This window comes from Varanus komodoensis, unplaced genomic scaffold (assembly GCF_004798865.1).
Source record: "Varanus komodoensis strain SLA01 unplaced genomic scaffold, ASM479886v1 scaffold32, whole genome shotgun sequence".
Classification (NCBI taxonomy): domain Eukaryota; kingdom Metazoa; phylum Chordata; class Lepidosauria; order Squamata; family Varanidae; genus Varanus; species Varanus komodoensis.
In genome coordinates, this window is record NW_025335798.1 from 19,191,273 (window position 1) to 19,218,144 (window position 26,872).

At 41.0% G+C, this 26,872-nt stretch overlaps 1 protein-coding gene across 1 annotated transcript in view; it reads right to left on the minus strand.

The window, feature by feature from the left end:
- Positions 1-26,872, minus strand: part of LRP1B (LDL receptor related protein 1B) — a 730,365-nt gene that overhangs the window by 23,223 nt on the left and 680,270 nt on the right. The window contains exons 84-87 of the mRNA XM_044438491.1: positions 24,208-24,369; positions 20,018-20,192; positions 3,941-4,045; positions 2,428-2,541 (exon numbers count right to left, since the gene is read on the minus strand). Of these exons, the coding sequence (XP_044294426.1) occupies positions 2,428-2,541; positions 3,941-4,045; positions 20,018-20,192; positions 24,208-24,369 (556 nt within the window). The remainder of the gene's footprint in view (positions 1-2,427; positions 2,542-3,940; positions 4,046-20,017; positions 20,193-24,207; positions 24,370-26,872) is intronic.

Here is a 26,872-nt window from a genome sequence, read left to right on the forward strand (position 1 = left end):
ATTGATTCAAAAATACGAGTTAATCAAGAAAACCAAGTTCAGGAAAATCATTCTTTCTAACTGCAAACAGGTGGAAAGCGCTGACAGATTATTGCCCAACAGAACTACTGAGAAAGTAGAAGTGAAAATCATGGTGCTGGTAACCAAAACGTTTGCAGAGCTGCAGCATAACACTTGTGTTGTGAATTAATTAGGGGGAAAAACACCAAAAAGAGTTTGCTGCAGATCCTACTTGTAATAATTGTGCAAATAATCACTTGCACCAATGTAAATAGGAAGAAATTGCAAAGTACTTTGTAATGTATTTATGGTGACAAAATCTTTATATTAATACTGAGGATTCAACATGAATCTCCGGTTATTTCCATTTAACTAATAGTTACAAAGAGGGGTGTGTTATATGTGCAGTACTTGAGAGAACAAGATCAGATCAGATCAAACATACTGGATCAGACCCTGGATTTGCAAGTGCGTGCATGTGTGTGCATGTAGATGTATCTAAATATACATCTACAAAGATATCCCAGTATCTTTAAATGTTTCCAGGAACATGCCTGGAAAGATTCAAATAAATTCAGAAGTGATCCCCAAAAATATAACTTTATCAAAATGTAATAGTGATATATAGCCTGCCTTTACCTGATATTCCTAATAAATATGATACAACCCATGTAGCATGCACAATTTGCCCCAGTTCAGTTGGGGATGGGTCCTTCCTTAAAGCAAGCTTGGGTCTTGGGAATTTTTAGGAATATGGACTTGAGTACAGTTGGGTCTTTTAGGAATGTTCTTCATTTACTTTCCATTTACTGTCCAAAACCTACTGGACATCATTTTTAGTTATATCAAAATAATAGAAGCCATTGCAACAAATAAAACAACATCATGATGAAAAAAAATTCTCTTGTGGACAAACAACCACTAAGTGTACTTGAGAAAAGTAAGTGTTTACAAATATAAACCAATGGGAATTCTAATACTTAAAGTACTCTGGCAGTTCATGTTCTATTAAGGAATGCACGATTAATGCTGAGAATGAGTATACTGGAAACCACTGGCTATCAAACAATTCTTAAATAATGCTAGGGTCACATTTTAAAATTTTACTTTTTTACTATGAATGTTTTTACCAATACCTTTGCACAAAGGAGACCCACTTCTGACAGACTGCTACAAGATAGCTTATCTGCCTGTGTTTGAAAAATGGTAATGGCCAATTCAAATGTTACTGCAGTTACTGTGAAATGTTTTTGTGTTGTTATGTGCCATCAAGTCATCTTTGACCTACAGCAACCTACGTGACCCTGTGAATGAAAGTTCTCCCAAATGTCCTGCCCATGACAGCTCTGTTCAGCTCTTCCAAGTTCAAGGCTGTAGCTTCCCTTATGGGTTTGATCCATCTCATATTTGGTCTTGCCTTTTGTCTTCTGCCACATAGCTCCTGGCATACTTTAAAACGGCTAACAATGTGAATTGGTATGAGTGTCCTTCTGACAACACCCAGAAGGAATGTGTGGCACTGTGTCCTTAAGGCAATCCACACAGCTTTCAAACATCAGGGACCAAATGTGAGACCACCATAATACACGAGATGTGGCATACGTGACCTTGCAAACAGCTCTAAATGATATATCATTGTTGTAATCAACACACGGTTGTTTGCTTATGCTCATTTATTTCAACGAGTCTGAGTGAATTCTATACACAGTTCCACCCTGTGTCAGTAAAACAGTGGAATAATTTTGGATTTTCCCCCCAATTTGAATGTATTTGATTTATTTTCAACATTTTACTACACAGGACACATGGCAGTTTCACTTCCTGAACTGAACTGGAAACTAAACTGAACATTTTTTATTTCTCAAGGAAGCATATCTGAATTGTGCCTGAAAGATGGCATAAATATAATTGTACATAGTAAAAGAGTGAAGGAATTAGGATAGCTCTTCTAATTTGTTGTTCGTCGTAATTGCTTTTAAAAATATTTGCATATTACATTTATGAAGATGTTTATCCTTTCAACAGCTGACAAATTGTCTGCTTGTTCAATTAACTTGCACATTCTAGAATTAGAGTGTCAGATTTTAGAATACCAAATGATGAATTTATGCAGTTTGCCATTTTTATAAACTCTGAGCTTTTAAAAGATGGGGTTATTTAGTAAACTTTCTGACGTGTCACATTATTTTCATTATATAGTGGCATAAAATGTGTGTGCTAATAATATGGCAACAGTATATCCCACACTGTATATTTTAATGTACTCATTAGCAAGGCTACAAAAAAGCTACATTTTATTGCACAAATGAACCCTGAGATTAAATATAAATTTTGAAATGTATATGGATGTGCATGATGTGAACCAATGAACTGTGGCCTGAAATGATGTCACAAAATGCGCAGCATTAAGTGGAAGGTTAAACCTACTTGCATTTCGGTTCATTAAACGCAGTTAAAGTGCAAATTCCCTCATTCTGACAGTAGTAATCACAAGGGTTCACTTTCTGGTCACAGCGCTGACTTTTAAACCCCACAGAGCATCTGTAGAATTTCAGTAAAATACAGCTAAATAAATAAATATTCTGCCTTTTTTGCTGAACATGTTTTAAATGCATATATACAGTAATGATAAAATGAACAGCCCTCTCTTAGGGGTCTAATCTATTGCTATTCAGAAGGGCATACTGAGCGTTACAGACACAGAGCAAGCAACTGAAGGTACAATGCCTGTGAACAGAGGATCAGCCAAGGACTTCATGGAATCCTGTTACTGCCACTGCCCTACAGAGGTGCAGCCCTTTGGTACATAAGTGTAGGCACCTCACAGTACCTGGCAGCTATCATAAAGGGAAACACATCCATCCTTCCCTATCCATTTGTCCTGAGTGCTTGCATGCAAGTGTCTTGAGTTTAATTAAGTTACACCTGAGAGAGAGGATGGGCTGGATTGTGATTTCCCATTCCTGATAATGGCCCAATTTGTTGCTCCATTTACCAAGAGAAAGGAGGGAGGCAACAGGCTGATCCGTCCACATGCAGACACTGCACCCCCAGTCATACCCAGAAAATGATATGTAATCTGTGGGCATTGGAGAACATTCTGAATTCCTTGATGATAGAGCAAAATGCCATCATGAAACTCCCTAGCTTCAGCCAGAAGGATTTTGAGAAAATGTAATTGCAACCAAATATTGCCAATGAGATCTGATCGTTTTCCTCATCTCTAGGAGAACCAAATATGGTTCACATATGATGTGACTATGGCTTTCATTTAGATATGATTTACATTAGCGCTTGCTAAACCACATATATGATTGGAGTTATATACATAATCAGCATAAGGTGGCTAAAACTAGGTAGTCTGGGGAATACGTGATTAAAAGATACAATTTGAAACCCCACCTGGCATTTTAGAACTGAAACAGGCTTTTTAAAGCATTTTCAATGCTAGGAGTATCATGTTACAGCACTGTTATTATATGCAAGTTTATATTATGAAGGTTACCCCAATTTAAGGATTTACTTTAGTTTAAAAACTCACTTAAAATATGCTTTAAAAATACACCTACTGCAACAATGTACTTTGTTTTTACAGGAACCAAAACATCTATAGGTAACAATTTTAACATATTCTAGAACAATAAGTATTTAACATTTTAACATCTTCTGATGATTGAAATTCATGTGCAGGTATATATCTATGCAGTAATTAAAGTTGGTCTGAATAGCAGTAATATCTCATAGCATGTAATTAAAGATGTCAATCATTCCTCTATTACTTTCAGTTAAACCCTGAAAATGGTCAAAAGTGAAAAGGCCTGGAACAGCAAAAATTCCTTTACCACCAACCACTTGGAAAGAAGTATATGGGCAAAATGGCGCTGGGAAATGATGGGATGCAAAGATATTCCAATAATTGTCAGATCAGCAGCATACTCACAGACAGATAGGAATATTTGTCTCTGGGTCCAACTGGCATGTACCACCATTGTAGCAATATCCATCACATAATTGACAGCTGGATGCAATTTTTCCATTTGTACAGCTATGATTTGTAGGGGGGAAAATGGTTAACCACACTATTACTGTTGAATAGTAGTGCTTAAATGCTTAAATGCCAAATGCTTCAAACAACCTCATATATATTTCTCTATATATCTATATATCTATATTAATTCCGTAGGCTGTCAAATAGCAGAGAATCAGCTCTACCATAATTATTGTATAATCACTTTTTTTGTAACAAGCCAGATGAAAGATAATGTATAGCATAGCAGATTGGAGAATGGAATTTTGTTCACATTTTTTTAACCAAAGCGACTTAAAAAGAATAGGGGGCATAATTTTGTCAGATGAAAAGTGCCAGTTCTCCCATCTTACAGCAGCCCGTAAATACTGCCAACCAGGCCCCCCTCTGTTCCCTCAGCCTCCAAAGTTCTGGGGTCCCCTAGGAACATCGCATAATTCTTTCATCTCAGAGCCACCCATTCTATTTTGCGTATTTCCAAAGAATATGGCACTTTATGTATTTTTCCACAAAGGGGACATTTTGAAGGTCCAAGGAATCCATGGACTGTGCCCCATCTATATGCTTTGTCCAGTGCCCTCAACCAGTTGGAAAGTGTTTTAAGTTCCCAAAAGAACTCTCCCCAAGAGAACAGCTGTTCTGTGCATTTTGAGGGTAAGAACTACAGGTTGTGTCCCTTCTGCATGCACAACCAAGCACACCCAATAGTGGCAACTCAGTATGTTTGAGGTTTCATGTCATTGGTCAATCTTTCTCTCACTCAAAATCTTAGCAGATGACATCTGAGGTAGGGTGCAAACTTGTGCTGCAGTGTACATAACCTCTGCCCCCTTTGGGAGGGACTGCATGCAACAAATCAACCATGGATTCGGGTGGAGACATAATCCCTGTGAGACCTCTGCAACTGACCAAGTGACCAAGGGTATACCATAGAGCTGAATTTGGATCTAATAAAAGGTCACAGGTTAGTGAAGATATCAAACACTTTGATGCCTTCCTTACACCCTACATCAAAATATGTCTTCTTCAGAAACAGAGCCTTGGCCTACCCTCCATAGTATGTGAGTGCCAAAGAGGAACCTGAACCACATCACAGGTTTTAATGAAAAGGAGCAAGTGCAGCTACGTCCCAATGCAGTTGTGAAGATTCTGCAAAGTGTGAGATCACTAATTGCTGTGGGGCAAATTGTTGTGGAGTAAATTTGCTCAGAAATCAAATTGGTGTACCACCAAAATAGTGGGAGAATCTAACTACTTCTACTTGTTTGTATTTCATGAGAATTTGAGGTATTCTCATTTGATTTTATCAGTGAGGAAGCAATGTGTGTCCTGGAAGGATTGCATAGAGACACCTTGTATGACCAAAATTTTTACCACAGCTCATTTTCACACTCATTTAGATCTCTGCAATTTGTTAGATAAACTGCAAGAATAGTGTTTGTACCACAACAGATTCTGCATTTGGGAGCTGGGAAGGTGATTGTCATGGGCAATTCCTGGGGGCATCACAGAAGTGAAATCCTACCAGAAGAACAATTTAAAGGATATGTAGCATTTGGCTGCAAAGATACAGATACTGCATTTCTAATGGGATTATATGCATCAAAAATAAGGCCATCATGCTGAATGTGCAAATAGCAAGATCATTTTAACTGCTTTAAAGATCTGGTTTCTGCCTGCATTTGAGAGCATGGCCAGTATCTGTTTCATGGTATCACACTTTAACAGGGAGACATTGCTAGGAACAAAACACAGCTCCTCAGAGAAACAAAGACCATGAAGAATCTCAAGTGGTTGTTTATGATAAACAGGTATTCTAGATGGCTGGACCATATAAATATGTCAGGATCCTTTCTCTTTAATGCTTCTTGGGTCAAGAATTCCTTGTGGGGCCTAGCAATTGCAAGAAAAGTCACAAACATGAACAAAAGAAGTTGTTCATGAGAAATGTATTGCAGAATCTGAGCTACATACATCAATGTACGAATCATTTAGAATTTGTTTAGAATTTATTTTTCCTTGGGTCCATTGGTCAGCAGGTAAGGCTGTGGGGGGAAGGTCATTCACCACTTATCTAACTAGAATTTTGGCAATGATATTGCTTGGCAGTCAATCACTGGAGCTGACATCTGCAAAGGTTTGATTTGGAATAACAAGTCCAGCAGCTGCATCTTCAATCATATCAACAATACTGTATAAGTTCGTATCAATAGTGATGTTCAGGGACTGGGCAAAATGGATCTTGTTTCTGGGCTTTCTCTTTTGATCAGACAATAGTGGTTGACACAGTCCTGGTCAAGCAATGAGTCAAAGGTATACAAGGTATAGCTTATTAAAAGGGAGTGATCTTTCATTTGTTTTCCCACAATTTGTACTAGCTGAATTACTCTTGTGCATAATGCATTTGCATAAAATAAAACTGGGAAGGATTAAATGGTACTAGAACCTGCTCAAAATTTGAAGTGCCAAAAATAGTATTAATTTCTCTAAAAGGAAAAAGAATTTCTGCCACAGTCCCCACTGAAAACTGTTATCAATAAGTCCAGTGACTAGATGCTTAGGCAGTTGTGCCCAAAATATATTTCCTGGTTGCATACTAAGGTTGCATAGTTATCTGCTGGTACACTCAATCCTTTCATCCTCACATATTCAACAAGGTATTTGATATTGGCAATTAAAAGTGCCTCAATATGCTCTAAACCAGCATGGCCACTGGGGCCATGTCATGGAAGACTATTTTGCCACGAGAGGATGGAAAAAGGAGAGGGTGTTTTCAGGATGATTCAAGTGCATTACAGTGGTGCCTCATACTTCTAACTTAATTCGTTTCAGGAAGCTGTTTGAACTCTGAATTGTTCGACATCCGAATCAATTTTCCCCATTAGAAATAATAGAAAGTGAATTAATCTCTCTCTGACCATAAACAATATCCATTTCGATAAACTTAAACAGCGAATATGGCTTCCTGAAATGAATTAAGTTTGAGGTTATGTACGAGGTGAGATAAAAAGATATGGCAAATATGTAAATAAAAATAAATTACAGTAAAAGACACATTGCCATTGATCCCCCTCAAAATACTCCCTCTCGCTTCAAACACACCCCAGCACTGTCATAGCTACCTTGATGACCTAAATTGAATCAAGATGAATGGACTCAAGACAAGATGAATCAATTCAAGACGAATTGATTCAGGACATCAAGGCAATGTGTCTTTTACTGTAATATTTTTTTCCAACTTAGGTGCACAACTGATGACATTTTCGCCACAGTTCAACCTTAGAAGCATCGTTCGAACTGTGGAGTGATTTTATCTTGACTCTAACGTTTGAATTCTGGATTGTTCGAAGTTAGAGTTCTGCTCTGTGGCCCAGCTCCCAACAGGTCACAGACTGGTACAGGTCCACTCCCTGGGGATTGGGGACCCCTGCTCTAAACATCTACCGAGTGCTATTTTTACCAAAAGAGAGAAGCATTTAAAATGTAGTAGCTGATAGCATCACTAGTAATCGAGAGAGAGAGAGAGAGAGTTTCTCAGTGGGTGCATAATTTTCCTCTCCACACCATTCATCAGCATTATACTTGAAACAAAGCAAAATGAAACACTGTGCAGGAGGCTCTATGGGTCCCATCTTCAAATCCTTGCTGATTGTGCAGCCCTGTACTTAAAACCTGCAGTTCAATGGTCTGCTAGAGTGGCGTGGTCCATTGCTGCTGCTGCATCTTTATAATACTGCCTCCCCCGCCCCCTGGAGTGAACTCTGGGCTCAAGTTGTCTGATATCTGAAACATTCATTTAAATAGCCTTACTGTTCCCATACAATAGAGTGATGTTAGACAACACAATCTTCTCCAACACTGGTGATTAAAAAGAATGAGGTGCATTTGGGGATAAATGGGGCAAAAGACAGTATTTTAATATACATGCTGCATTGATGCTAGTTTCCATAGGGTATAGCTGAAAGAGAAACAGTTTAGATTTGACACTGTCCTCAGAATCCCTGCTAATGCTAATGTACTTTCTAGTTAGCTTTCTCTTCTGGACAGTTTTTCTTCTTCCCTGTCTTGGCAAGACATTCCTAACATTTGAAAAGGGTTAGGAGGCCCATGATTTTTTTTCACTTAATGCTATTCCTTTTCTGGTCCATGACATCACTCCCATCTGAGGGTTCACTGTTTTCCTCACCTGTCCTAGTATATCTCCCATAATGCTGTGAAGAGATGCTTTGATGTGCAGTTTAAAAAATCCCAGGCCACTCTTCAAAACTGTGATGGGATTTTTAACAAAGCCTCCACTTAACCCTGAATTGTACACGACAGGTGCGCCATGTGGGATGTGATAGCCTGCCTTTGCCTTGTAAGTCTCAAAATCCCCAGAGTCTTTTAATGCTACACCTATTTTTATTTTTATTCACAGTTCCAGAGTAATTATGCATCCATATGACCATATTGCCTAAACAGAAAGGCACATACTAATTTTGATCCATATGTGGCTCCAGCCTCTTGGCAGAGCAGCAGAGGCAGAGGCTGGGGGAGAGCGCTGAGTGGCCAGGGGACTGGCGAAGGCGAGGGAGGAACTGGGCGGGGGAGCAGAGGGCCAGGAGCAGCGGAGAGAAAGGGCATTGTCCCTTGTCTGCGTCCCTTGGCTGCGGCCCGGGCTGTCCGGAGACTCCCTTCCCTGAGACACAGAGGTTTAATTGTTTGTTTGTTTTGTTTGTGCTGTGCTTTGTTTCTCTTCCAATTTAAATTTAAGTTTATTTTATCCTTGTGTGTGTGTGCGAGTGAGTTTTTGTCTGGGAGAACTGGGCAAGTGAGAGGAACTGCAGGACAAACAAGGCAGGGGACCAAGGTAAGGTCTCGGAAGGGATACCGATGGCAGACCAGGAGACGGCCTCGGCGGCAGTCACGGGTGTTGCTGCTGCTGTGACAGCTGCGACATGTTTGCCCTTCTCCTCCAGGAGTGGCAGGGATACACTTGCCCTTGGTACAAGATGGTGACCCTGCTAGAGGAGGAGGTGAGGTGCCTGAGGGCCGCGAGAGCTCTCCAGGTCTCCCCTGGACAGAGGGTTGAAGGAGAGGCCACAGGAGGAGCAGCTGTGGAGACATGGAGGCATGTCACCCACAGGAAGAGGAGGCCAGCACGGCCTCCTCCTTCTCCTGGCACCACTCTGGAGCTGGGAAACAGGTTCGCTTGGGGAGGCTGGGGCTGATGAGGCCTCGGGGGACCAGCAGGACCCCCAGCCTGGGATGTCAGGTGGCAAGGGGGCCGCTGCAGGAGAGGCAAGGGCCAGGGCACGGCTGCCCACCAGCACCGGGAAGGTACGGCGGCAGGTGATTGTTGTTGGGGACTCCCTGCTGAGGGGCACTGAGCCGGCGGTGTGCCGCCCCAACCTGGAGACAAGGGAAGTTTGCTGCCTGCTGGGCGCTCGCATCCAGCATGTGAAGGACAGAGTGGAGCGTCTTGTTCGCTCCGGGGGTCACCAGCCGCTCCTGGTGATCCATGTGGGCACAAACGGGTGCCAGGCAGGGTGTGGTTGGGACCACCAGGGACTTTGAGGCCTTGGGGAAGACACTCAGGGAGCTGAAGGCCCAAGTGGCCTTCTCTTCAATCATACCTGTCCAAGGATTTGGGCCAGGACGGGACAGGAGGGCCTCCGAGGTGAATGACTGGCTTAGGGTGTGGTGCCAGAAGGAACGCTTCGGGTTCCTCGACCACGGCATTTGTTTTCTTGCCAATGGACTTCTGGCAAGGGACGGGTTACACCTCACGAGGATGGGGAAAAGGTCCTTTGGAAATGCTCTAGCAAGTTTCATCTGGAAGACTTTAAACTGAGCCGGGGGGGGGGGTTCAGGCCCCCCAGGAACGTGTCTGCACTGGACAAGTGTGGGGGGAGGATCAGGGCTCTGGGAGCAGGGTTTTAGAGATACTGCAGGGACTGACAGGACTCCTACAGAGAGGGGCCAGGTATCAGGGAGGATGGGAGGAAGGAGGAGGCTGGGAACTCCAAGGAAGGGAAGCGATAGGAAGGAGTTGAGGTGCATGTACACCAATGCTAGGAGCATGGGTAATAAGCAGGAAGAGCTTGAAGCTCTCCTGGGAATAGGAGGGTATGACCTGGTGGGAATCACAGAAACTTGGTGGGATGAAAGGCAAGTCTGTAATGTGAACATAGAAGGGTTTCGCCTTTTTAGAAAGGACAGGAAGGGAAAGAGAGGTGGGGGCATGGCTTTATATGTCAGGGAAGGGATAGGATGCAGTGAGATAGAATGCAGCACAGATGGGGATTCGGTAGAGGCAGTCTGGGTGAAACTTAGGGGTTTTGACAGGGAAAGAGACCTGACAGTGGGGGTATGTTATCGCCCTCTAGGTCAACTTGAGACCCTGGATGATGTCCTGACAGTCCAGATTCTAAGGATATCTCAGGGGAGAGACACAGTAATTATGGGAGATTTCTATCTCCTGGATATTACTTGGGAGACTCACTCGGCGGTGACAGCCAGGTCACGTCACTTCCTAGAAGCTATTGAGGGAGGGTTTTTGACACAGAGGGTCCGAGTCTGAAGGCCAGACTGGAGAAAGTCTCCTGGGATAGGTTACTGGAAGGTAAGCGAGTTGAGGAGGGGTGGATAGCACTCAAAAGGGAGGTTTTGGAGGCGCAAGCCTTGATGATACCTCTAGTCAGTAAGGTGGGGAGGCAGAGGAGAGTGCCGCCATGGATGCGAAAGGAGGTGGTTAGACGAAAGGGGAACCTCCGTAGGAAATGGGTACTGGGGGAAATAGACAAAAGGGTATACCGGGAGGTGGAGGCCCATTGCAGAAGGATTCTTCACAAGGCTAAGGCTGATTACGAGCTGAGACTTGCCAAGAATATCAAGAGCAACAAAAAGGGCTTCTTTCAGCATGTAAATAGGAAGAGGAAGGGGAGACAAGTGGTGGGACCACTAAATATGGAGAAAGAAGATCCAGTGACTGATATAAGGGAACAGGCACAGATGCTGAATGACTATTTTGCCTCTGTGTTCTCCCCAAAGCAGGACGGTGAATATCCACATAGGAGATTAGATGAGGCTGGGGACTTAGGGGCACAGATTAAAGTCACTCCCCCTTGAAGTGGAGGGGCTCCTCAGGGCATTAGACATTACAAAGGCGCCAGGCCCTGATGGGTTACACCCGAGAGTACTTAGAGAGTTGGCAGGGGTTCTCTCACACCCGCTGGCCTCCATTTTTGAGACCTCGTGGAGAACGGATGAAGTTCCAGAGGACTGGAGGGTGGCATCAGTGGTCCCAATTTTCAAAAAGGGTAGTAGAAAGGACATGGGGAATTATAGACTGGTTAGCCTTATGTCCATTGTAGGAAAAACAATGGAAAGGCTCATAATAGAGAGAGATCTAGTGATGCTAGATAGGGAAGGGAGGCTGACAGCCACACAACACGGCTTCCGCAAAAACGGTCCTGCCAGAAAACCTTGTGGAATTCTATGACAAGGTTTCGAGATGGCTAGATGGAGGGGATGCAGTGGATGTGATATACCTGGATTTCAGCAAGGCCTTTGACAAAGTGCCCCATGATGTCCTGGTGGAGAAACTGAGGAGTTTTGTTATACACCAAAGCACTGTCCGGTGGATTAGGGCATGGTTGACTGACCGAAAGCAGAAGGTAACCATTAGCAGGGAATCATCAGGATGGCGGCCAGTGACAAGCGGGGTCCCCCAGGGCTCTGTCCTGGGGCTGATCCTGTTTAATCTTTTCATTAACAACATGGAAGAAGGGGTGAACAGTCTGCTGATCAAATTCGATACTAAAACTGGAGCAGTGGCCACAACTGAGGAGCAGGTACTCCAGATCCAAAAGGATCTGGACAGACTATGGAAGTGGGCAGGAGACAGCATAGGAATGGGTGTCATAAGTACAGGTTAGGTGACAAGTGGCTGGAGAGCAGCACTTGTGAAAGGGACCTCGGGGTACTGGTTGACTGCAGGCTAAACATGAGTCAGCAGTGTGATGTGGTGGTCAAGAGGGCGAACGCCATCCTTGGTTGCATAACCAGAAGTGTGGCTTCTAGATCAAGAGAGGTATTACTACCACTCTACACGACTCTGGTGCGCCCGCAATTGGAGTACTGTGTTCAGTTTTGGGCCCCTCATTACAGAAAGGATATAGCCAGATTAGAGTCAGTGCAGCGTAGGACCACAAGGCTGGTGGCCGGTTTGCAGGGGATGCCGTATGAGGCGAGACTGAGGGAACTGGGTCTCTTCAGCCTGGAGAAGAGGAGACTCAGAGGGGATATGTTGGCAACATACAGGTATGTGAGGGGATGTCACATGGAGATGGGTAGAGACCTGTTCTCCCCTGCAGAAGAAGGCAGAACGCGCTCCAACAGGGCAAAGCTCAGGGAGCCAAGGTTCCATTTGGATGCCAGGAAGCACTTCCTGACAGTCAGGACCCCGAGGGTGTGGAATGGGCTTCCATGAGAGGTCGTTGAGGCCCCATCGGTGAGGGTGTTCAAAGATAGATTGGACATGCACATGGTGAGCATGTCGTGAGCGGAGCCGGGTGGTGCCGGAGGTCAGACTAGATGGCCCGGGAGACCCCTTCTGACTCGCTCTGTTTTCTATGTTTCTATGTCTTTCAATAGTGGTTATGTCTGCATGATGCTTATTGGCAGAAATTGTAGTCTAGCCATTTTACCATGTTCTCACTCTCTCTCTCTCTCCGGGTTTCTGTAGCTGCATTTTTTTTCAAAGTGAGACATGCTATCTTTGAGTGTAGTCACCTTCAGTAATTCCTTACGGTCAAAGCATCCCAGCACTACTTACCACCACCCCCATCATTACATTTACAGTTCACCATTCTTCCTCTTGCAAGAAACCCCAACAGGTTTCAAGGATCTTCCTAATCTTTTAGCTGAAATATGGGCCTTTTTCTTCTGGTGATTTTGCCAATTATGCAAACTTCATGTGAATACATTCCTTTTTAACTTAAAAGAAATCTTTTACTTTTCAGTATCCTCATATGATAGCCTTCCCCTTTTCTCATTCATTTTAAAAATGTCATTAGAACAAGCAACTCACTTTCTTATTTAGGAACAATGTAATTTCTGAGATATCCCACCCTGCTGAAAATAATATTGAAGATCCTGAACACATCAGTACCCATCATATCTTTCATAGCTTTGACTCATGCATGTTTAGACAAGATGTCCACTAGCATTAAAATATATGTATACCCACTGTTATATTTCACTATATGCTGCATATCAAGTAAATCCACCTGCCATTGAGTATTCACATCTGAAATAACAGTTCTGTTTCTGTTAAAGCTGATTCTTACCCCTTCATGAACATGTAAGCATTTTGATATATTACCTATGCTTTGGCATGGTTTCTAACATATTGTAGCACTTAAAATCTTCTTGAAAGTGGGGTTCCACCCAATTTCCTAGTCTCCCAGGTTATAATATATCTCTTTAATAAAGCATCTTGGTAAATCATTTTGACTTCATGTGAGAGTACAAATAAAGAGACATAATTCTGTGTTTTATGAATCTAGTTGATAATTAAACACCCTTGTCTTCTTCCCATCTTTCAGGTTTTACACATTTATACAAATGCAGCTAAGGTAGCATTTTGAATCCACAGAGTCAGCATAAATCACAACTTGAGAAGCTTCCTCATCCTTTCTCTGTCAAAGCAACAGACAAATTACCATCAATCTTAGTGATCTCTCTCTCACACACCTTCTCTATCCCCATTCTCCACCCTGCACTTACCCAGGGAATTGGAGTCATTTCTTCATAGATGACCTCCTCATTCAATTCACCATATATATCTTCATAGACAATCTCATCATTTGATTCACAAGATCCATTGATTCACATACCACTTTTTCTTCCCTGCTGTTGGGGCCCCACTTCATAACCTGAGGACACTTTCTCTAAATGATTGTGTTCCACTGTGGCAAGGTCAGGCTCAAGTTCCTGACTAGCATGGATCCACATGGCGCCTAAATTTGTCCATTTATCCCAAAGCACTGTCTATCATCCACCACCTTAGCCACAACTTCATAATGTTTATACACATTGCTGTATATAAACTTACCGCATTAACGTTAAGTTTAACTTACCGCATTAACACACTCAGGTCTGGCATCATAGTATTTAAACCCTCTTTTGCTGAGAGAGGTTGTCCCTGAAACTTGATCAGTTGCAGAGGCCTCTTGGGGATTTCATCTCTGTAGAAAATCATACTTACTTTGCTGCATGCACTTTCTCCCAGGTGAGATAGACTCAGACCTTTCCAAGGTGATCATTTGCTAAATACTCTGGGTGTGGGGAAGACTGAGCAATGTTATGAGATCTCAGAATGCTGACTGAGCACAGTCAGATGTTCTTGGTTGAGCATATACAGGAGTCACACAAACCATGTGTGCCTTCAACATGGATATTTTATGGAGGGAACTGGGATGGGGGGACTTAAAAAATATTCTTACTGGTTAGGAGCACTGGATCAAGCATGTAGAGAAGTAACAACCCATCCTATAGAAAAGTACAACTTGCAACTTCAAGGTGTTTGCTCTGAGAATATGTATGACCATTCTCTTGGAGAAATATCGGGAAATGGATTCGTGGGGGGTGGGGAGGAACCTGGAATACCTCAGAGGATGCTAAGCTACCTTTTCATTTGAAAATCATAGATTCATATTTCGTTGATTGATATGCAAACTGGAATAGTGATTGCACATTCTTTTTGATGCACTTCTCAGTTCAAAAAATTGAATATGAAAATGCATATACTGGGGAAAGTTGCATGCAAAAAGCATATATTATGGAAAACTGCAAGCAAGCAACAATGTGTAGAAATTGATGTACAAACATGAGAGTATTGCACAGAAAATAATGCAAATTTTTGTGGTGTTTGATAAAAAAAATCACTGATGCAGGAAAAGAGCAGTGTAGACCTATGGCATGAAACTGAGATAAACTGGATATAGACTAATTCCTCCATCTGTAATGGCGAATGCTTGTAGTGCCTGCCATGTTTCCTAATCATGTGATAGGAAATAATGGTTTGAATTACTATTGCCCAGGTCTGTATGCCAAGATAAACTCTTAGAGCACATGAATTTAAGTGCTGGTAAGAACTGCATGCCACTGATTAGTATGTCCTAATATTCAGAGAACAGTAGATGTATGAGATTCTCATCACTGCCTCTTTGCCCTCATATCCCAAATTTGTTGGATAGAAGAGAGTGTAAGCATAATAAATGGTGCATTGCAATTCTAAAAGTGATCTCCAAAGTTAAATGAAATTAAGAAGTGATTAGTTAAAGGTTCTACAAATTTGGAGATAAAATCCAATTTAACAGATTGACATGGCTCCTAGTTGAGCTAGCATAAAATTCATATAAGTTGAGCTAGCACAGAGACTTTCTAGAAATTGCATTGAAAGTCTTCTCTGGGTAGAATTTTTTAATCCATTCAAAATTGTCACAGAAATTGGGATATATTGTTAATGTTGCCACTGGCTTTGGAGTTGTGATTTGTTTTAATAAAACTGAAAGGACGCTGTTCCATTAAGTGAATGAGGTACTGTACTAGCCAAGGAATACTAGTGGCTTTCAAACTCATCATTCAATCTCAGCAGGCAAGTCACTCCTCACAAAGATTCTTGGAGGGAGGGCAGCCCTGGCTGCAGCACTATTACTATGAAAAAACAACCGAAGCTGTTCAGGATATATATGGAAGCTTATTTTCCTGCATCTATGTACCATCTAGATCAGTGATGGGGAACCTTTTAGAGACTGAGTGCCCAAACTGCAACCCAAAGCCCACTAATTTATGGCAAAGTGTCAACACTACAATAAACCTGAAAACTGAGGTTTTAGTTTAGAAAAAACAACTCAAAGCCAGTCCAAGCAAATGGCAGCTCGCTGACCAGCCATGCAAAAGATTGGATGAGTCATGGCTAATGAGTCGTGGCATGTGATGTCATCACCTGGCGCCGCTACTCCTTTCTGAGCATGTGCATGGCCCCTATGTGCGCTGTTATCCAATGCTTGGCTGCTGGGGCGATGCTGGGGCTCTGTGTGCCTGCTGTGGTATGTGTGCCATAGGTTCATCACCAAAGGCCTAACCCTACCCTGGTGCACTCCCCTAACCCTAATATAGGGCTAAAGTTCCACTGAAAAGATGGCGATTTTGCAAAAGCCTTCCTTGAGTAGCTTTTTCTGCACAGCTCATCATTTCTGCCCAATCTAAACACATTACAACCATCAAAATCATGCCAGGACACCTCATTTTAATAACCCAACCCAGTGATGGGGAACCTTTTAGAGACCGAGTGCCCAAACTGCAACCCAAAACCCACATATTTATTGCCAAGTGCCAACACTGCAATAAAATCTGAAAACAGCAAGTCCAAGCAAATATATATATATATATATATATATATATATATATATATATATATATATAATTGGCAGTGCACTGACCGGCCATGCGAAAGCTTGGAGGAGTCACAGCTAATGAGTCGCAACTTGTGACATCATCGCCTGGCACTATTACTCCTTTCCGAGCATGCGCATGGCCCCTGTGTGCGCTGTTATCCAATGCTTGGCTGCTGGGGCGATGCTGGGGCGACTTGGCTTGCATGCCGACAGAGAGGGCTCTGTGTGCCCACTGTGGCATGCGTGTCAGAGGTTCGCCACCACTGATCTAGATGCTTGAAGACCTGAAGGAGTATATCAGAAGCAGGATTAGAACAGAAAAAGTGACATTCTGAACAGCAGATTGCTGGCTCGGGCCCTTCTCTAAAGTGTGTGCTCTTGTGCACTTTATGTAGGGCTTCTGGTCTGGGAGAGAGTGAGAGCTGCATCTATATAACTGAAATGCTTTTTCAAAAACCACCAGGCTTTTTCAAGAACTACAAGGACCAATGTGCCTTGAACACGGGAGGTAGGAGGAAGAAGGCACAATCATGACCAAATACATTAATGCCAGCTACGTTGGAGGCATCTGAAAAGCAGATCAAAATCTATTTTTGGAAAAGAGTATGAATTGTCCCCACTTACCTTATTAGCTGAGATTTCAAAAAAATCACACCACAAATTTTCATTGTGGATAGCCTACAAAATTTTTATACACTGCCAGGTATTGTTTTCAGTAAGTTTCAGTAAGTTAACTCCCAATAAAAACTGTAGTTTACTATGGGACATGAACAGTTTTAGTATCCTAGGTATTTAGTCTTGTGACATATGCAAGGGATCATTCATGATTTTGCAATAAAGAAGAATAAAGTTTTTAAGTGAATTGCTCTATTCACTTAAATAGAATAAGACACAATGAAGGGCAGGATATAAAAGCTTTAAATAAATAAATAAATAAATAAATAAATAATTTACAAATGTTTGCAGCCATCTTGGTCATTTATGATAAAAATGATCAAAACACTGAAAGGAGAATACGTTCATTAGTAGTAAGGATCAATCAAAATGTTACAAAATAGTCAGCAATCACTCTAGGACTCTTCCTCAGGCTAAACTAACAGACAATATTAAAATTGGGTAGAATTTGAGGCAATGCTAGAAATGTCCCAGTGTAATTGCAGAAATATAATAAATGTAATTTGAGAATTCGTTTTAAAGGGATTTTATTGGGGGGGAACACTAAGTACAGATATGTGATGTCCCATCCAAATCTGGACCATGGAAAGTAGTATCTCTTTGTGCCTGTTCATTCATGGGAATTGCTGCTTGCATAGTGGGGCACTTATGGTTCTAAAAACAAACCCAAAATGATTGGAAATGCTTGTTTCCAGCTGAGCTCACAGAAGGCAGGTCTGCTGGTCTGTCCTAATTTGGAAATGAATGTGTCTAGTTTTAGAAGCGAGAAAGCCTTGTTGCACAAGCAGCGGGAACCATTAGTGCAACAGAGGTGGAACAGACCCACTGGATATTGGACAAAAGTCTTCCTACCCCTTGGGGTCCTAATTCACACTGAGGAACCTAAGCTTAGTTCTGAGTAACCCCGCCCCCCTAAAAAAGGCTTAGCTGCCAACTAATTCTTTAAAGTAACATAGCTTCACTATGAGAAGAGAGCAGTCCATCAATATGCCCAATAGCAGATGAAAAAAGAAGTAGGCCGGCTGAAGGAAAAAGTGATCAGGCTACACTCTTTCTCTCATTCATGCCACTGCGTAGCAATTTAGAACAGCCAGTGGAAGGCTTTTTAAAATTCTAAATGCCAGGCTCCGATCTTCGTAGGAATCACAGTGCAAGAAGAATGGTGGGACAGGATAATCTTTTCTTCCCCACCAGCAATCTTCATGAAGTTCATCTCTTTGTAGCAATTAGGCTTGAAAATACCACCCCTCATTGGGTTAGGGACACAAAGGTTATTTGAATGTGTGTCTCACAGTATATGGTGAGAAGAGAGTCAAGTCTTCCTTGCTCAGTGATGACCCCTGAGAATTGCCCTTAAATAGCAATCAGCCTTGAGAAAAGCCTACCACAGGAGACAACAGGAAGCATTTTTAAAATTTATTTTAAGCTGACTGTTGTATGTGTGGATGGCATTTTGGGGTACAACACTGCACAAAGGGAGGGAAAAGTTAGCCTTTTCTCCCCAGATGTGTCTGTCTCTGAAAGTAATCCCTGTGCACCAATTAGGCGTCATACAAAAGCTTCTATTAGTACTAATGGGCACTTTTAATAAACAGGTATCAATGTTGCATGGTGGAGAACAGGTGGGAAGTGGGATGGAGTGAAAGATTTTACAAGCTGCATTTGCCCCACAGGCTTTAGTTTCCCTGCCCCTGCTCCTGATGCCTCTCTCTCTGCTCATGTTTGTTATAGGTATGGGGGGTACAGTTGTGTGCTTTAAGTTCATGTCCCTTCAAATTCACGCCTGGCCTTTTTCTTCGCAAAGGTGGCCAAACTGCTAAATAGAACGGTGAAAGCCATTCCATTTTCCCCAGCGGATAATTAAGTATGGTAGCATGAAAGTATACAAAACCAAAGTAAGCGAACACACTGAAATTCAGTCACTTGTTGAGTGTTAAAGAATCAGACCATGGTACTAAAGTATTCTTAATGTCATTGCAAGGGATGGGAACAAAATCAGAATACCGGTTACTGTTGGATCTGACTCCATCTATCATTAGCTTCTCTGTCCTCTGCCCTACTAGACTTGATTATATAGTCTTCCTTTCTTTTCATCAGAAAGAAAGTCAAACATAGTTTAATAAATATGTACATAGATGACTCTGCATGTGAGGGAAATCCGCTAGGATGCATTCAGGGCTTCTTCAAACTGGAAGATTTATCATAATTCCAAAATGCTTGCCCACTACAGTAAGTCTTACCATACATATGTTAAGGTTCAGAGGGGTGCTGTATGTGATTATGTGTTGATGCATACTATCTCAACCCTCCAAAACTGCCTCAACCACACATTTTGGTGAGTCCAATTAGAAACATGAAATGGATTCTGAAATAAGATATGGGCGTGGGAGATTTTCCCCTATATCCTCAATGTTACCTGCATGTTAAGCTGTGTTTTTTATTTATTACATTAATATCGCACTGTTTTTCCAGCAAGGAACCTGGGCAGTTTACATAATCTTCTTCTCTCCATTTCATCCTCACAACAACCCTTTGAGGTAGATTAGGTTGAGAGTGAGTGAGTGGCCCAAAGTCACCCAGTGAGTTCATGGCTGAGTAGATACTACTAGTACCTGGGTCTCCCAGTCCCAATCCAACATTCTAACCAGTATTCTACACTGACTCACTTTTACTTTCAGTACAGATCCTAATCTTTTTAAAAAAACAGCATCCACTTAATGCGGAAGTCCATTTAGAACATTTAGCTTGACTGCAAAGAAAGTATACAGACCACTGCTACTCTGGCATACAATCGTGTTATGGGCTTACATTGTAGCTAAATGTATATTCAACATTTTGACCAATTGATTGTTTCATAATTGTTACTTACTTGCACATTATGTCATTGCTCTCCTTTTCTATTATGCACTGCCCTCCATGGCATTTTACACATTTGTCTATTTCACACTTTGGACCTTCGTATCGAAGAGGACAGACACATTCTACATTGCCATCATCAGCAATGATACAGGATTCAGAATTGACACAATAATGGTGGCAAACGTCTGTAATGAATGAACATTTTGTATATATTACTAGTAACAGAAGTAGAGTCTGTTTTCAGTCAGAATAAATTAACACTTTGATTCTTTTCAGTGTTTTTATATGGTATCAATCAATCCATAATGTAATTAACTGCCTATCATAAACATCTTTTTGTATATCAATTTGTTGGAGAATATTCACATTTATTTGCTGTAGCATGCAGGTAAATAACCTGCAAGGTTATCACCTGCAATGTTTTTGAACTCATGACCTATAGGTAGTGATTTGAATTTTCCTGAGGTACACATTTCTGGATGATACTGTTGCTCTACTCAGACAGTTATTTTAAGATTACTTTGATTTATGAAATTATCTATGAAGGCCATAATAAGTGATGTTTATTATTATAAAGCTGGAGGATTTTCAGCTATAACCTAAATGATACAATATATATCTGGGAAACTATTGTCCACAATTAAAAAGTTTTCAAATTCTTGTTTGTCTTAAGTAAATAAAGCATCCCTTCCTTTCCCTTTTATTTATCCATTAATGGATTTCATTTATCTGAAATATTTTGTTATTTTACACTGTGTCAGCATTCCCGATCTGATAATCAACAGACAGTGTAGAGAGTATCCTTAAATTTACATTTAAATGAATTCCTTTAAAGAAGAAGGAGAAGAAGATGTTTGCAGAAGCAGTCAACTAGAAACAATTTGTTTGGCTTTGGGTAAACCTCAAGTAAATATTTTTTCTTAATCTGTATGTCTATCTATGCATGATTTATGTACTATATTGTTTTCAAATACCAAACTGTAGCTATTTTTGGATCCATGCAGTTTATTTAATAGCAAGAGGAACAGAATCACAATTATTGCTTTTCTTTTCCTTCAAAGATTTGAGCTTATTTAATTGTCTCCCAACTGAAAATACATACTGCTGATTTCAGTAAAAATTCCTTTTAAGATGTAGGTGAATCTTTTTGCTCTTTGACAGATCTTGTCATTAAAGTGAATAGTTTAGAATCAGAGCTTTCCAGATGCATTTTCTGAATCTGTACATTTTATAGTATTTATAAGAAAAGTAAAACAGGAAGAATTATTTCCATTCTCAGTGGGTTTTCTGATCAAGGCTCCATGTTTCTAAAAGACTGTACACAATGCCGTCTAGATTCTGTGCCTGGTTCATACACTTACTGGGAGACAATCCAAACCCAGACACAGCAGTTGCTTATAAATATATCACTACAGTCCCCTGTAAAAGATTCCTGTGACTATTAGTCCCTTTTTAAAAGCAGGATATATGAACAACTTCATTCCATGGCTCAATCACCCTCTCCTTTTACAAATATGCAGTTGTGTCAAGGTATTTATCATCTACACTAAGCTGCTGAGTGAGGTTAAACAGGTATTTTGAAATATATTGACACTAATATGCTGATCACATGTCCCTCTACTACGCCTTCTCCTCTTCATCAGGCAAGGCTGTGGATGCACCAAAAACAGTGCCTGCTGTGACAATGGGGACGTATCCATTACCCCACCACTGCTTTTGTTTTGTGCAGAATCATCCCTGCTGATTCTGTTGTGCAAGCTGTCCCTGCTGTGCAATGGAAATGTAGCACTTTGGGGGGCAAGCCTCAGAAAGCATGCAAACATCAGTTTCTACAACAGAGAAGGTTATTAGAGTCCCATATGGAGTTCCAGAAATGAGCACTCCTGCTTGCTGAGGTTCTCCTGGGAATGCTGGCTCTTGGAACAGAATCAAAGCGAGTAACCCTTGGGCAATCATAACTGAATTATGCCCATTACCTGAATGAAAACTAGTAAGCTGAAGCTCAACAAAGACAAGAGAGGCATCCTATTAGTGGATGATTCTTTGGAATGGACTGTGTTCAGCCATTCCAAAGCCGAATGGATGGGTTTCTGGATGGGGTTGCACTTTCCCTGAAGGGGGTAGGTTTGTTGCTTGAGGGTTCTGCTGAAGTCATAATAGGCTCAGTTGGCCTCTGCAGCATAGAATAGCTTCCACCAATTTTGGCTGCCCTATCTGGATGGAGACAATCTGGCTTCAGTAGCCTATATTCTGGTAGCCTCCAACAGAATTTAATGAGATGCACTATACATGGGGCTGCCTTTGAAGACGTTTGAAAGCTGCATTCAGAGCAGAAGTCGATATGTGGAAGGCATATTTTAGTGAGGATCAGAGCAGGTACCAACAACCTGTTTTAGAGGATGTTTTATAGTACATCTTCAGAAGATATGTCTGCATGCTCAATGGTCAAACATTCTAGGAGTTGTAGTTTGAAACATCTAGAGGGCAGAATGCCTATTCCTGAGCTAAAGATTTCAGTCAGACTGTACTTATTAATCCCACTATAAGTTCCCATTCAATTGGGACAGACTGGGTTAGGATCCTTCTAAATTCTCTAATTACTTGGAACTAAACTGCTAAGCATTATGTTGAGTCAAATGAACCTGAGTCACATAAATTTAGTGACTGAAGGCACCTTAGGGAAATCACTAGCAGAATTTTGATCTTATGAACAACTCAAATGATACTTAAGCCTGGGTCTGCCACTCTTGCCATTTCATAAAGGTAGGTGATCTAATGACAACAAAGGAAATGTATTTTATTGTTTAAATCACTTTCTGTTATCCCAGTTGTTACAGCAACTTGCTTTCCCACTCCTATTGAGTGCTGGACCAACAGCAGCAGCAGCAGTAGTGCACCACACTTCTGAGAACTCATGACGTAGCTATTACATTTAGTCCATTTAAAAAAAAAATCCAAATAATGAAAGAGAAATGCCTGATGTACAAGTTTTAGGAAAGTACAGACTTACACTGAACAAATGTGACACATGCATAGCTCTCTGCCAAAAGTTTGCTCTTAGATATAGGAGTATCCAACATTTGTTATTTTGGGGTTTGCAACTTTGCACCAAATTTCATCAGTATCAGGAAGAAGAAGAGCTATGTAGCAGAATGATTTTTAACTCTTGGTTCAAACTAGAAATGTATTGAGCATCTGTTATGTTAGGTTCTGGGCCCAACATGCTACTATCCCACTGTAAAAATATTTACCAGCAAAGCTTTTAGACTCCTTGCCTGGATATGCTACTGGGTTAACTTTGTAGCCCAGGTAGATTAATCTCAGTCTAAATTATTGCAGGGTTGATGTCTAAATGATTGCAATGATTAGCTCTACCACTGAACTGGGAACTGTCTAAATAATAACACCAGACATTCAGTTTTTCATACTTGCTGTTTGTTTATTCATTTGTTTGTTCAAAACAATCCTGACTTGTTACAGTGTCTACAACCCTATATCAAACCTTGCCTCAGCAGGTCTTTCTAAGTTACAGAGGCTATAGATAACAGCATTGGGTACTTGATGGTGGTTCTGTGAGGATATATTAGAAATGTGTTCCAGTTTGTTTTTGGACAGGACTTACACCATCTGCATCTTCCAGTTTGAACCCAATCTTGGACGCAATGTGGAGCTGACATCCACAACAAAAACTGTTTTTGACATCCGATGTGCATTTGAAAAATGCACATGTAAAGAGTGTAACTTCGAAAAATGTACAACAATACACTTTAATCAATGGGAGAAGAATACATACCTTTCAAAATGTGAAAAAATAATGCATTCATTTGGGAAAATGTAAGCTAATACATAAATAAATAATTTAAATTAATAAATTTTTATGTATGTATTTTCATACAAAAACTAAAGCTTGCAATCTGGCACACAACTCACATCAGAATGAACTTTGTGGTGAATTTGGAGAATGTCAGGTTTGCTGACTTGCACATGTCCAGTCGTATTCTTATTTTTTATTGTGTGCTTAAGCTAACATTTCTTCTGTTTACCCATTTTAATACATTGGTCTTATTCTGGATGTTGGCTTTGAAGAGTTTAAAAGGGAAGAGGCTACCCTTTTTTTAAAAATGTACTTCATTCAGTCTTCTATTCATTTTTAAAATTTGCCATGCTTTAAATATGCTGCTTGATATCTATTATACTTACAGTATTGACACCTGTCTCCTGTATATTCAGGCTGACAATGACAACGGGGTTGATTTCCAGCAGTGACTGTGCAGGTTCCTCCATTTTGACAAAATCGATCACAAACTGTTTTGTTGCAATTTGGGCCTGTAAAACCCAGGGTGCAGCTGCAGGTAGGCCTTCCTATTAGAAAGAAATGTAATACGTGGTAGCACATACTTCAGTAAATGAAGAAATACATTAAAAATATTACTGCATTTTCATATTGGCACGTTATAGATCAATCAACATTTTTAGATATGTTAATAAAAGGAGTTCCATAATGTTTGCAGAAAGATCAACAATGGATGAGTGACATTTAAGAATTCGTATTTTTATATATAATGTATAATCAGGTCTGAGACCTGGAAGCAGTAAACTTTTTCTGGTTCATTCTGATCTGGCTGAGTTCTGTTCTAGGGAACCTTCCAAGGCCACCATGCCAGAGGTGGGTGTCCTCCCTGCATACACTGAGTGTGTCAATGGTGAGACCACATGCATCCATTCTCACACTTAACACACGCAGAACCTGCTGTTTCTCTTTGATTTAATGAAAGGCAGGAGGCAAGGGGGCAAATTGCATAGTTAGCCTGTGCTTCCCCAGCAGCAATCCTTGAAAATGCCCCTCTTCCATAGCAGCTAACTGTGAGAAAGCCTGCACTGCTCATTGGAATAAGCCGAGTTGTGGGCTCCAGAATATGGAACGATGTGTTAGAGGCTTCCAGTCCCAAGCCTGATCGTTCAAACCTGCACAGCAGGAATGCACATTTTTCTTTACGGTGGAAAATGAATCCTTTTTCCTTTCTTCTTTGTCTGAACATTCAGCTATATCAAAATGGTAAATATCTTTACCTCATAAACACATCCTTCCGACTCTAATCTCTCTTATGAGAACACTTATAAGTTAGGTGTTTCCCTCTCTTTTGCTTCCTACCACTTTCCTTCCTCCCTGACTGAAACCTTAACATCCCATGTCTCAACTTATTTGAACCATAAAATTAATTGATACCTCACTTAAGTCTATTAAACTATTTGAAGAAACAACATTAGGGCTTAAGCAAGGAAGGGTAATGGGTAATGGGTCCACAGACAAGCCATGTCCCTGGTGTCAAGGTTTATATCATTATCATTATCATTATTATAACATTTCTATGCCGCCCCATTCGCCGAAGCCTTGGGGCGGCTCACGGCTTTTGAACTCAACTCATGTTGAGTTTAAAAAACTGAAAGGGCTTTGCTTGCATGTTTGATGGCTTTGGGAAACCCTGTGTTTGTCTCAATTACAGGGAGGCTTCTAAGCGTGTCTACCCATATGCTCTTGGAAACACCCGTTAGACCCCCCGCCCCCAATCCCACATGCAGATCTCAATGGGACCTGGTGAGCACAGAAACACTAAGCATCCCTGTAAGAATGCCTGAATAGCACTATATGTGACTGAATTCAAATTCCTTTAGACTTCCCTTACTCTCTTGGTTCAGCTGCCATCAACATTTTGTAAATCTGGAAGTTCACAAGTCCCTGTTAAAGTGGGTTTTTAAAATCTGTTTATTTTAGTTTATAGACTTGTATACTTCAGCATACTTAGGTATATAGAAATCACAAACTTTTGGGCAGCAGCCTCATTGTGCTTGGTATGACCTTCAAACTTCTAAATTTGCTATTAAATGTTGCAATGTATCACCAGCCCTTAGGACAGGCATTCCAGTCAGGACCGCAAACAGTCTGGCAGAAGCAACTTGCAGTCAATCTTGCTCAGGGTTTGGGAAATAACAAGGGTGGAAGGACACAAATCAGCCCAGTTCTAATCTTCCCTCTTAAGGCTTTCAGCAGGCTAATTCTCTTTTCCTGCTTACCCCAGTTTAATTTCCTCACCCCTTAACTGAGCATTTGATACATCCTGGATCCCTTTAAATTTACAGAAAACTCTGAAGTATGTAAAAACTTCCATCTTAATTTTTGGATGGCCCTATTTCACTTCCAAATGGATACTCAACTATTCAAGATTGTTAAATGAGGGGAGGATGGTACCATTTTCAAGAAAACATTTTTTTTCTGTTGTACAAATTCTGATTTTTCACTTGATACATATCTTGATTTGTGGATGCCAGTGATGTAGTGTTGCTGAGGCTGGTGGGGATGTGCATGAGCACTCTTTGATTAGCAGCAATGCTGACACTGTGTTTCACCCATCTCAGAATTCCTCCTCCTGCTCACCTGCACACTTTCAACTATGATCTTTATAGTAGCTGGAAGGGTGGAGAATGAATTTTCCAAGCAACAGTCTAAGATACCACTCCATTCAGAACTTGATAAAGATTTGTTAGCTTTACAGATCTGGTGGATCAAAACAGCTAGAACAGGTCCTTCCAAGATTTTGTTCTTGGAAACTCTCACTGAACAAATGTATACTTGAAATTTTACCTGATCCATGTAGATAAGAAAGGAAGCAAGGCAGATTCAATTCAGTTTAGAAAGTCTTCTATCTAGGCCCTATCATACTAATGCTGCAGAACATGCATCTTTTCCCCCTTATTTAGACCATAGTTTGGTGCCATATCATCACAAGTAAAGCATAAGGCTTAGCTTTAACTTGAGTATTCATATAGATGTTATTTTTTTCATCCAAATAATTTTTAGCTTAACTTT